The sequence below is a fragment of the Mustela putorius genome, unplaced genomic scaffold (genome assembly GCF_011764305.1).
Source record: "Mustela putorius furo isolate JIRA1106 unplaced genomic scaffold, ASM1176430v1.1 tig00003850_pilon_pilon_pilon, whole genome shotgun sequence".
Lineage (NCBI taxonomy): Eukaryota > Metazoa > Chordata > Mammalia > Carnivora > Mustelidae > Mustela > Mustela putorius.
Genome location: NW_025422002.1, coordinates 18,159,206 through 18,172,201, shown reverse-complemented (window position 1 = coordinate 18,172,201; position 12,996 = coordinate 18,159,206). Strand labels below are relative to the sequence as shown.

Here is a 12,996-nt window from a genome sequence, read left to right as displayed (position 1 = left end):
AATAGTAACTTCATGATGCACAAACCTGGCAGACAACACCTTAACCCGGTGATAATGGTTAGTATCACCTGTAATACGTTTATTGCATGGACCCCAATATGACACAGTGCGATGGGTACCTCACTTCTGGCTCCATCACCTCCTCCTAATGAAAAAAAGCATCAGGCCCAAACAGAATAAAGGACCAGCACTCTTCAAATGTATCATGAAGGGCAAGGAAAGCTGAGGAACTGACCCAGACTGCAGGAGACTAAGGAGTTGTGACAACCAAGTGCAGCCTGGGACCCCCGACAGGATCAGCAGTAGGGTGTCGGTCAAACCCAGATAGAGTCTGCAGTCCACTCCCTGGGACTGTGGTGGTGATCACTCCTTAGCTTGGGTAAACACACTATGACTATGGGAGATGGTAATATGAGGGGAGGCTAGGTAAGGGGTTCTACAGCTGGAAAACATGAGTGAGTGACAATATTCATAGAGTAATGGCCAGCCAAGGAATCATTTTTTCTGCAAGTCTAAAATTCTAGTACAATAAAATGACAAGGGGTGAAGGGGAAATAGAGTTGGCCCCAAAGATTCTGGGAAAGGAATCATTTCTCTATCTCTTGGCTGATGACAAGACTTCATGAGGGCTTTTCAAGAAAGATATGTGGGAGGCAAAGATGTAAGCCCTCATAAATAGAAGAAAAAATTCTACTACGTAAACATTTGGAGGTTGGAGATTATTTCCCCTTAAAAAAAGTCTATAAAATGTATAAATCAGGGCGCCTGATTAAAGCCTCTGCCTTCGGCTCAGGTCATGATCCCAGGGTCCTGGGATGGAGTCCCACATCGGCTCTCTGCTCCACAGGGAGCCTGTTTCCTCCTCTCTGCCTGCCTCTCTGCCTGCTTGTTGTGATCTCTCTGTCAAATAAATAAATAAAATATTTTTAAAAAAATGTTTAAATCAACGAGTGTATAAAAGTACTCTGACCACCACTGGAGGATGCAAAGAAACCAGTTCATTACTTTGAAAACTGATGAAGAAAAAGGCTCAGACATTTACCCTGACTTTCTAGTATGACTGTACCTCAAGGTAAAGAATAGATGAGAAGCTGCTCTTTACAGAATTCTAGCTAGTAATGAAATGAGAAGTATCTTCTGCAAATCCTCAGGAATTATTAAATCCAGTCATGGTCATCAGTGGCTGCTAACAACACAGGACAGACCAACCACCAGATGTCACGGACCTCTCGAAGAGCACCCCACACCGGCAAATGACTTTCATCAACCCTCAATGGCTGACCCATCAGATCAAGCCTCTAGATGCTGATTTACAGGAACCCCAGATGACAGAGGAAACCTGTTAAACTAAAAGGGATGCCATCGGCCAAATTTAGACTGGCCGACTTGACAGGACAAGCCACCCGGTTTCTTTCACAAATACATGGGCAAGAAATGGAGAGACCTATACATGTTAAAGACAATTAAGAAAAATACCAACCAAGAGTAAGAGGAGACTTACTTGTATTCTGATTTAAGCAGACAATTACAAGAAACATTTACAGCGTTTGAGACAACTGAAAATTTGAACACTCACTAGATATGAAGGAAATACTGTTATTTTTTAAAGAAATAATAATAACATCACTATGCTTTTTAAGTGAGCTTCTTATTAAAAGATAATGCTGAAATATTTATAAAAACAATTAAAAATAAATAAAACGCCCTCTATACATGACCCCAAAGCAATGCAATCAATGTGACACACACTGTATCTCTGAATGCTCAGTGTTTTTCTTCCTTCAAATGGAGATTACCTATAAGGCTAAAGGCAGCTGGCTCCCTTCAGACTTTGCCTAGTCTGTGCTGAATTCTTTCACTCTACCTATCTCCTCTCCCCCCCCACCCACACCTTCTTTTATTATCTCTCCAAGTACCATCTGGACACTTCCTGAACTGCCCTGAACCCTTCCCCAGTCACCATGAACACGGACATGAATGACAACCATTATAGGGCAGTGTCAGCTTTAAGACAACTAATTAACAGAAAATAGGGAGTGAAAGAAGCCTTGCTATTACAAACAGAAAGACATAAAACTGTATTGCTAACCCTACATTGTATAATTCATTGTTGTATAATTCACTGTACATTTTCTCTGATTATAGAAATCACTATTCTTTTCTTAAAAACATTTACTATTTCAGAGAGAGCATGTGCAAGCAAGCAAACACATGTGTTTGTGAAAGGAGGGACAGAGAGGGAGAGAGAGAATCTCCAGCAGACTCACTACTGAGCACAGAGACCGACTCAGGGCTCTATCCCACCACCCATGAGTTCAGGAGCTGAGCCAAAACCAAGAGTTAGATACCTAACCAACTGAGTCAACCAGGCACCCTACCCTTTGATATTCTTCAAACAAATTTTAGGTCAAGAGACACATGAAATATGCAGAAAATGGTATTAGAAGAAATCACTATTACCTTTACAAAAGGATTGCCACAGTTTCTTTAAGCATCGCATCCCACTACCTCACTTTGCAGATAGATACTTGAAGCCACAAACCAGCAGGTCTGGTTTGGTCCACTGTTTCTTGTTTTTTGTTTTTTTTTAATTCCAAAAAAAAACTGCTGACATTTTAAAATGACAAGATTTCAACAGAACTCGGAACTAGGTATCCATAATGCCACATGTCACCCAGGGGCTGGCTCCATGGAACCCTGCTCCTGGGACAGCTGCAGTCTTGTCCCCAGGCTCTTCCCAGTGCCAAGGTAAGGGCCCAGTGGCCAGTTAATTTCAAGTTCAAACCTCTGCTCTTCTGGCCCCTGGCCAGTCTATTCTTTGTCCCAGCAGCCTGGTAGGCAGCAGACACTGGAGTCTGCGACCACTAACTTTTGCACAGCCTTTTTTAGATAAATAAAACATGTCCATACTGGTGCTGGAAATCTTGCTGATAATTTTTTCTTAATGGATAATTTTTTCTTAGGTTCACATAAAACTAAGGAATTGATAAAGGGCATTTTGAACATAAAAGTAACACAAAGAACATAGAAACACCTATTCTTGTGTTTCTTCTGTCCTTAATTAAGGTCCAGGGCAACTCAGATCCCTCAATCCCCCAGCACACACAGCCTCACCTGCATTGCTCCCAGTTCCTTTCTGCTTTTTTTTCTTGGCTAGTTGAATGGCTCGGGAATCAGTTCTTGCTGAGCCCCCACTTTCCTGAGACCAAAGAAAAGCATGTCAGTCACTCATTCCAAATAGTAAAGGAAGGGTAGCAAAGGAACTACGGAAATGTACTAAGTCTGCCTCCTGAACAGAGTTGAGTCCAATAATCTTTGAGGATCTCCAGGTTCACAGAGAATCAAATGTTATATCCAATTACAGTGACAACTAAACAGAATGAGAGTTGGAACAATATACATAATTTTATTATCCAGAGAAGCAAAGCTTATTCCTCCAAAGTCTAAAACATATTAAAATACTTTACACAGAAACTGTTATAAAAGGAGTTACATACTTCTCTGCTGTCTGAAACAAGCAGCCTTCCCTTGGTGGTTCAGGATTAATTAACTGCAGCACTTCTCAACATTTTCCAGAACATGCCACACGACACCTGTACGGCAGACCCAGGGAGACCCTATTTCATATATCCACTACAGAGGCTGCTCTGGTGGCAGGTACCAGACTCAAAAGTTATATACACCAAAACAAGAACTACATTACTGAATTCAGAAAGTTTACGGAGGTATCCAAACAGTATTCAAATGGAACTTCACTTCTGTAAATTTGTCAGTGTTTGATAAGAAAAAGAGCTTAATGCTTGTCACTACAAAAAGAAAAAGAACATCCCTCAACAGCTTGTGGCATACCTGTAACCCATTCACCACACACCATCTGTGCTCAGAGAATCGAGGCAGCCCAACGTCACACAGCTAGCGAGAAAATGAACAAGGAGTCAGGATCAAGGTCATGGCGGCTCTTCCTGCCTCCACCCACAGTCACAGCTCTGGAGATGCAGTGACACCAAGGAACTATGGTTTCTCAAGGTATCAAGGCCCTCCACACAGGCCCTGCCTCCCCAGTGACCTCTGAGCCTCGGCCACCTCCCCATTCTGGCCCAGTCACCTGGGTGGCTTAGCAACTGCTCTGGCCACCTAAGCAAAGGCTGGCAAGTATGGCTAGGCCACCGACAAGTGAGAGCCATCAGAAAAGTTATGACAGACTGTGCTTCTCTCAGACTGAAAGGCTCATGGTAGATGGGTTACCACATTCCTCACAACTGATTCAAATTCAAATGTGAAGGATTTAACTTCTTTTTAAAAATTGTGGTAAAATAAGATTTAACATTTTGAATATAAATATCACCATCAAATTTAACCTATGCCACAAAAAAAACCCTATTTGATCACTCCCATCTGAGACTGAGGAAATAATCAGACTCTCCCCCAAGAATCTTTAATTAAATTATTTTAAATTAAATTATATTAAATGTATTAACTGACATAAATAAAATTAAAGTATATTAACTGCCGAGCCTCAAAATAGAAGTACTCTTAAAACCCTCCAGAAACAAAAGCTCACCAACCACTCCCTTTTTCCCTTGTTAATTCTAATTTTTTTTTTTTATTTTTCTGCATGGTTTTAAAGTTTCCATTAAACCTGATGTCACGATTCCTCTTCCTCTGGCCATTATTAAGTCTAAGGACCTGTTATTCCATGAAAAGCACAAAGGCAGAATATTTCAACATTACGAAATACCCCTTTTTTTTTTTTTCAAGAAAAGAAACACATCATCACAGAATCACAGAACTCAAAAGGACCTTAGAAATCATCTAGCCAAACCTCCTCATTTTAGAAATAAATGAGAATTTAAGGCTCAGACAGAATAAGTGATTCCCTTAAGGTCATAAAACCTAGTCAGTTCCAGACTCAAGATCAGAATTCAGATTTCCAGACTTGTAGTCCAGGGTTCCATCTTTTCGCAAACCAGTAAGAAATGTCTGCACATGAACGATTAATCCAGAACATCCTCAAAACTGAGTGTAAGAGAAGCGAGTTAGGCGGTGGTGACTGAACAGATCACTTCATACCAAATAGAAGCTGCCGGTCCCCGCACTGAGCCCCGTGTCTTTCTGAGGACTGTGCTTTTCCGCAGGGCTGCAGAACGCCGACCTGGGCGCCCCTCGGCTCCGTTCCTGCTGCCTTACAGTGTTGGGGCTGGGAGGCGAGGCCGGTTCCACTTTGATTGGAGCCAGCAGCTCTGGGCCACTGGTGTCTCCAGGTGGGGGGCTCGGAGAAGTCAGTGTGGAGATGGTGTCTGTTAAATGACCACCTGAGGTCAAAGCCTGTGGGTCCGGACTCAAGTTCTTCACAGGCAGAGCTACCAAACAGCCTAAAGCTCCTGCGTTTACAGTCTGTATGTCATCCATACCGAAGCTGCCTTGTTGAAGAACGGTGGCTGCTGTCCCAAGAACGAGAGGGCTATCCAGGCTTGGAGGAATGTCACTATGGGCCACCAACACCAGTGGGTCCATGGGCCCCAAGGAACTATTATTAGCAGGAAGGTTCCCTCCGAGTGAGGCGCTCACAGAAGTAACATCAATAGTCAGGATGCCAGAGTTCAGTGCCTCGTCTGAGGCCCCTGCCGCACTACCACCATCACCAGGTGCGTCAGAGAAGAGCGCTGCCAGGTCTAGGTTGTTCAGCTCACTTTGGCCTGGGCTGCTAAGTTCACTGCTATGCGTAAGAGAACTCGGAGCTCCAAGCTGAGGGAAGAGATCTGAAAGAGAAATGAACACTCCAGTTGTCTTACGCACTTTAGCAGACTCAGAGGTTTTGTTCACGCTAAAATGTTACGCAGTAAGCAAGCCATTAAGGTAACATCTACTCCTGCCCCTGCCGCCTGGTGCATCGAAGGTGGCCACAGGCTGAAGAAAGGCATTGCTTGATAACCTATGAGGCATTCAAAGTATACTCCCTCAAATCTTGAGCTCACAGGGATTTCTCCAGACAGGAAATGACCTGAGAGTCTAAATAATACTTCCTAAAGTCACATCAACTTGTAACAGAAAGAGGGAAGAATTGAATCCATGTCTTTCTGGCTTCAAATGCTATGCCCATTCTGCTATACAAGAAGTGCCCTCAGGAGCCTGTAAAACCTAACCCAGACCACAAATCTTCAGAAGTCAGACACAAGCTGAACTCCGGCTCCAGGATATTTTTGGAGTCGGCTGGTGTCAGCTCATGTCTCATCAAAATCTATGCCCCACTCCACAACTAGCTGCCATTCTAAAACAAATTTGAGTCATCTGGGGGTGATCAGTGGGTAAAAAAACTGTCCTGTCTGGCCTGCTCTGGGATAAATGCCCTGGCTCAAGGTCCAAACCCCACCGACTATAGAGAACTAAGACATCAGGCACTCTGGAGTTGTGTCCCCTCCCTGGAACATCTCCTGATAGGCTCTCCTTCTACCCCCACCACTGTATTTCTAAACTCTAATACTCTTTCCTTGATCATCCTGAAGGCAGGTAGTCTATCTCACCAACAATGTCCCTTTAGCACCAGGCACTGGCACCTAGCCCCTAAGCAGTACTTAATGATCACAGAAAAAATAATTCTAGTAAATCCCTCTTTAGTCTTGATTGTTCATTCAGCCTCTGTTGTTGGTCATTTCACTCATCAAATATTTGATTCTCTTGCCATTCAATTAAGTAACTTAAACAGTCAGACTACCCTTGGAGGAAAAGTGAGCATTAGCATACATTTAAAGAATTTCACTGAACAGTGCCAGGCTGGCTTAGTCAGTGGAGCATGTGACTCTTCATCTTGGTTGGGGCTGTGGGTTCGAGTCCACGTTGGGTGTAGAAATTACTTAAAAATAAAATCTTAAAATATTTCAATGAATATTCAAGTCAGAAATTTATATACCAGTGAACCCAATCAATCATCCCAAATCCTAGGACTCTTCAAGCAGCAAGCAAACAGGAAGATGGGAGTATAAAATATTTGGGTAAGGGAACCAAACAGGGCCCTGAAGTTAATCCTTCCCAAGAAATTTATAGCTGAAGCTTCTAGAACATGCCAGTGCCTGGCCAGAGGGAAAGGCTCTCTTAGTTCTTTGGCTCTATTCCTCCTGCACCAACTGTTAGCTAATCCCAAATTCATACTTTTTAGTGGTGGACACCATGTAAGAGTGCCTACTATAGTTCTAATGCAAACCTATGAAAGAAATCCATGACAGACCCTTCCAAAATAAATTAATAACCAAATCCCAAGTATTATCTTCTTCAGTTGTCATACTACTTCAAAGCTGAAAAATAGTATCGATATATTATTGCTTCTTCACTAAGTATCTCAGTACCAATAAAACAACTTTAAAAAATGGCAGAGATTCAGAAATTAAAAACGGGTAACAGTCTCTTTTACAAAACCTCCCAAAAATTTCCTTCACTATCTTGAGAATTTCATATGGATAAAAAAATTAGTAATAATAATCTCAGTGCAAACAGACATCAATTTGTTCATAAATTTCCTATTTAGCCTTGAAATCAGAGATATCTACTAGACACCTGCTATTGCAACGCCCTGATATTCAGAAATCACTGAACATTAATTAATACAGCATCTAGACCAAAGTTATAAGCATGACCATGCTCCAGTACTTCCCAGTGTATGGGACCTCAGACAAGTCCCTCTACTATCCACCTAGGCTTCCTCAGGGATGAAGCAGTGAAGATGCCCCTGCCCCAAGATCACTTGGAGGGAACTCCAACACCCAGCCCAGAGTCTAGCAGAGTCCCTGGCAGCATCAGTCCACAACAAGGCAGGTTCCCAAGAACCCGTTTCTCACAAGGCTAGCACTGGGACACTACCTAGTTATCCACCCCTGACTATGGCAGAGTAGAATGACACGCAAGTCAGTCAATGGCACATTATAAATTCAGAGCCTGGGAAACACACGCACTACAGAGCCCCTAAGAGGCTCTCACATGGAGACAGAGACTAAGGAAACTCGTGTGGAAGGAATGATGCTGTTGCTGAGTTCGGAATGAGCCAAGCCAGGAAAGGGAGAAGAGCAGGAACACAGAGGGCCGGGTGCACAGTGTTCCACAGTGCTAGCTCAGAGCCAGGAGGGGCGAGGGCTAAGTTCTAGAGACAGAAGTCGCAACATGACCAATGAGGGCCTCTCAAGACCAGCCTACAGCTCCTGACTAGACTCTGTGAGTTGAGATGACAGCTTCTCATATGAGTCCCCATTAACACCTAGAGTTCAGAAGGGCAGCTTCTTAAATCCCAAGAGAAATGGCAATTACCATTAGAGCAAAAGGAGTGACGTGACCACATCTTTAACAGGATGGGAAGAAGCCAGAGGAAGGACCTTTCCTTCAGAACACTACACAAATTCTCTTCCATGTTTTAAATATGAAAAGCCAAAGCTCAAGGACCTGTGCCTTAGCCTAGATCCCATGGCTGGGAAGTAGCTGTGCCCCAACGCTCCTGCTGCCGGTCACTCAGGTGGCAGGGAGGCAGCACGCTCAAATGACTCTAACGCTAGCAAGGGCTTCCCCTGCCAGGAGCAGCAACCCCACCACACCCCAAAGAGCAGGATGGTGCGAGCTTCAGGGCAGAGGCAGTGCATGGCTGCCCACACCCCTCAACAGTCTGCCCATAGGGCTGTGCGTGCTGCTCGAGAGGCAGACTGTCAATCCATGTCATCATGCAGCCAGACGACCAGGCCTTCATGTGCCCAGAATCCCTGCTCCAGACTACTGCTGTGGTTCCCCCACCCCTCTCCCCTAGCCAGGCCCTCAAGCCCCACCCCCTGCTCACAAGGTGAACCACCACTCTGCACAACCAGACAGAGAGGGGTGAAGACAGAAACAAGGAAGGGGTAGGCTCAGAATCCAGGACAAAGGTCACAGAGAGAGACAGACTTAGGAGACACATTCTAGGAAAAGCCAACCAAGAAAAACACTGAAAATAAATAAACAAATAAATAATTGAATGCTCCTGGAGGGAAGCACTTCAGAGGTGAGGGATTAGGGTCAAAGGCAAAAAGTGGCAGAAGACAGTCCAAAAGATAACACTAGGCTTGGCAGCCATGGTTTATGGGCCAGTAAGACTTCGTTGTGCTCAATTAATTTAATCCATAACCAGACAACTTCTGAAGGGGGCGGAGGAAGGAAGGAAGGACACGCTCTAGCTTCTCTGACACATGTCAAGCAGACGCATCTCTGCAGTGCCTTAAGAGAGAAGTAAACAAGCAGACCTGGGCGCCGGCTATGCTGCCGGACCACATGGGCCTTCATGCTGTGCTTGGAGGTGAAGAGTCTGTTACAGCTGGACACTGGGCAACGGCTTTTCGGAGCACCCACGTCCTGCAGGTGTTTCTTGGAGTGAATGTAGAGGCTGCTACGGGCAGAGAATCTAGCACAGCACCCTGGAACAAAAAGAACAAATGAGTGGTAAACCTGAGGATCCCCAAGGAACCAGTGCTGACATTTCCTCCCATTGGAATCATAAGACAATGCATGCCACGCTCCAGCCACTGACCAGGGACAGACACATAGCCCTTAGGGCAACATCACAAATGTGGAGCCAAGGCAGGGTGCCCCAAGCCAGGCCTCTTCGGCATGCAGGTTATGCCAGGTGGAAGCAATTAAGGCCTAAAAGACTCGGAAATAAACTTTGACATCCCTCTGCCTACTGCCTAAAAGAATTTAGATGGAGGACATACTCCAGGAAAAAAAGCTACCACCACAGATAAATACATTATGATATGAACTAAGTATGGAGGACAGGGAGGACATAGCAAGGCCTGTTTGAGCAAAGTCTGCTCTGTGTCACATTGTTTCTGTGAGCCCAGGAAACACTTGTTCACCAAACATTTACTCATTTCCATTTTCCTATAAAATGCTTTCCTTCCCTCTGAAAGTCCCAGGTCCCTATCCACCCTTCTCTTTAGCTCAGGATGACATATATAATTCATTTTACCTGTCTCTGAATATCATGTCTGTGTGGGTTTTCCATATATAGAGAATTAAATTTTATTTTCCAGGGGTGCCTGGGTGGCTCAGTCATTGAGCATCTGCCTTCAGCTCAGGTCATGATCCCAGGGTCCCGGAATTGAGCCCTGCATTGGACTCCCTGCTCAGCAGGAAATCTGCTTCTCCCTCCTCCACTCCCCTGCTTCTATTCCCTCTCTCCCTGTCTCTCCCTCCCTGTCAAATAAATAAAGAAAACCTTTAAATAAATAAATGATTAAATAAATCTTATTTTCTGTTCATCTGTCTCACATCAATTTAATTTAGTCCAGTGAGAACAATCTTGAAGGGTAGAAAAAAATTCTTCCTCCCCAACACAAGGAATTAAATTTGAAAGCAAACTCCATTTAAAAGCAAGATGGGATTGGGAGGGAGACAAACCATAAGTGACTCTTAATCTCACAAAACAAACTGAGGGTTGCTGGGGGGAGGGGGTTTGAGAGAAGGGGGTGGGATTATGGACATTGGGGAGGGTATGTGCTTTGGTGAGTGCTGTGAAGTGTGTAAACCTGGTGATTCACAGACCTGTACCCCTGGGGATAAAAATATATGTTTATAAAAAATAAAAAATTTATTAAAAATAAATAAATAAATAAAAGGAGATAGGAAGTTCCCCATCAGTTGTGTAGAAGACACACAACCTTGACAAGTTAACGCTGGGCCTGTTTCTTCACCCACTACATAAGGCTGCTGGACAAAGTTAGTTAAATTCAGTGTTAAATAACTCCTTAAAAGTTCAATCACTAAAAATTTGTACCAATTACCTGTACTTAGCTACTACTAAAAAACTGGAACCCTACATCATTTAGAATTGGAAACAATCTCAAAATATCACCAAAGCCAATTCTTCTCATTTTACTACTGAGAAACTGAGGCCCAAAGGGACCAAGCAAATGATCCTAAATCAGAAGCACAATTGGAGTCTGGAGGTGGAGTAGTCTTGCTGATTACTGAACAGCTTAGCCAGAATCAGTAAGACCACCGACCTGCAAATGTGTGTCAGAGGGAAAACAAGACAAATTACAAAGTATCACCACCTTCCTCTTGGCCTAATCTCCCACTGTTGGAGCTCTGGACCACAGGGACAAGCAGAGGGAAGCAGGGTTCTAGGCAGCTACAAGCTTGTGACCTGGTAGGGATGTGAAAACCAGCTGTCTTAAAAAAAGGGCAAAATAAGACAAACCATAAGTGACTCTTATCTCACAAAACAAACTGAGGGTTGCTTGGGGGAGGGGGGTTGGGAGAAGGGGGGTGGGCTTATGGACATTGGGGAGGGTATGTGCTATGGTAAGTGCTATGAAGTGTGTAAACCTGGCGATTCACATACCTGTACCCCGGGGGATAAAAATATATTATATGTTTATAAAAAATAAAAAATTTTTTAAAAAATTTAATTCAATTTTTAAAAAAGGGCAAAATAAAACTAGTGTTTTATTTTGGAGTGTTCTAGAAACAGAAGAAACAGTGTATCTCTTGAGAAGAGAGAAAAAAGGTTTCAAGAGGTATGCAGCATTTGAGGTGACTGGGTCTTGATAAATGGTAGGGGCCACACAGCAGAGCAGGAAGGTGTACAGGCTGAGCAACTGCCATGCAAGGCATGGAGGCCACCAAGCAGGGTGGGCAGACCTTGCACTCTGGAGTAACTCTACTTCAAACCCTACTAGCCATGTGGCCTTATTTATTCTTTCTGGGTCTCCTTTCCCTTTTCTGTAAAGTGGGAATGACACATGCCTCACAGGGGTTATAAAGACTATAGGTAAACAATTCCAACCTACGGAATGCTCACACAGTGCCCAAGAAAGTAGAACAAGCACCACTGCACTTGTGGAAGCTTCTTGGGATGGCGAGGTGGAGCTGCTGGAGTCTAGGGCCTGGGGGAGGCCTATTTTAGGAAAAGAGGCTATGAAGACAGAATACGACCAGATGACTAAGGGTTTTGGCTGCCTGTGAGAGGAGTTTTGAACATACTTCACTTTCAAACAAAGCTTCCAGCTCGTTTCCAGGTCAGGCTCAGGAGAGAACATTTGGAAAACCACAAGAGGACAGATGCCTCCAGGTTCACCCCTAGATGCACTGTCTACAATGTGTCCCTTGCTCCACATGGTGCCCAGGGGTTCTCTATACCTGCAATGTCCCTCAGCCCCCTTTCCAGCTGGGACACCTCCACACACACTTAAGGAGGCACAGCACAGAGCAGAGGTGCTGAAAACACTTCTTACCAAACTGCTTAGCCAAGGACAGGAGTCAACCACAACAGGGATGTCTGCCACGCTTGTTAGCAGTGGTTTCCATTTTTTAAAAATATTTGTTAACTCGACAGAGAACAAAACATACTTCATTTTCACTTGGACATCCTTTGATGGCCAAGAATGTGACTGCTTTTCCTGCGTGGTTTTATGACCACTTCAAAGATAAGGAAAAGAGGCAGAGAGTGCTTGAGCCACTTGTCAGAGGTTACAAAGTGACTTAAGTAGCAAGGTTGGGACTGGGGTCCAAGAAGCCTCAAGCCTTCAGTCACCACCCTTTACCTCCCCTCTTCAGCATACACCAATCCTTGAGCCCTGCATTCACCTCCACGGCTTAGCCCATCCCCATGTGGACCAGCCTCACTCCCAGCCCACCTCCTCATTGAGCCCAGCAAGCAATACATCCCTGCCTCCTGAGCTTGGAAAGTCTGCGGGCACCTAAAATGCAGCACATCCTCTTCTTCCAACCACCAGCCTATGTGCCCACCTCAAGTGAGATGCTGGCCCTAACTACTGCTTCACCCAAAACCTCTACTCCCAATTCTATCACCAAGCGCTGCCAGCACACTGTCCAATTCCTATCTCTCTCACCTGTGCATTCTCTCCCTTCCCACTGCCAAGCCCCAGTGCAGGCACAAGCCATCTCCCCAGGAAACCAGACTGAGCTCTAAACTCAGTCATGGTCCCATCACACTCCTGCCCTAACACCCAGCCTGCTGCTCTCACC

The 12,996-nt window shown here is 44.5% G+C and overlaps 1 protein-coding gene across 12 annotated transcripts in view; it reads right to left on the bottom strand.

Annotated features, from left to right (window-relative positions):
- ZXDC (ZXD family zinc finger C) overlaps positions 1-12,996 on the bottom strand; it is a 96,419-nt gene that overhangs the window by 77,521 nt on the left and 5,902 nt on the right. For 9 of the 12 annotated variants that reach the window (XR_006601576.1, XR_006601577.1, XM_045063404.1 and 6 more), the window contains 4 exons: positions 9,249-9,419; positions 5,071-5,759; positions 3,850-3,912; positions 3,115-3,199 (listed from right to left, as the gene is read on the bottom strand). Coding sequence is in view for 9 of the 12 variants with exons in the window: in XM_045063404.1 (XP_044919339.1) it covers positions 3,115-3,199; positions 3,850-3,912; positions 5,071-5,759; positions 9,249-9,419 (1,008 nt within the window). In the remaining 3 variants the exon portion in view is untranslated. Of the gene's footprint in view, positions 1-3,114; positions 3,200-3,849; positions 5,760-9,248; positions 9,420-12,996 lie in introns of those variants that run through there. The other 3 variants (XM_045063402.1, XM_004738704.2, XR_006601578.1) reach the window with 2 other exon arrangements.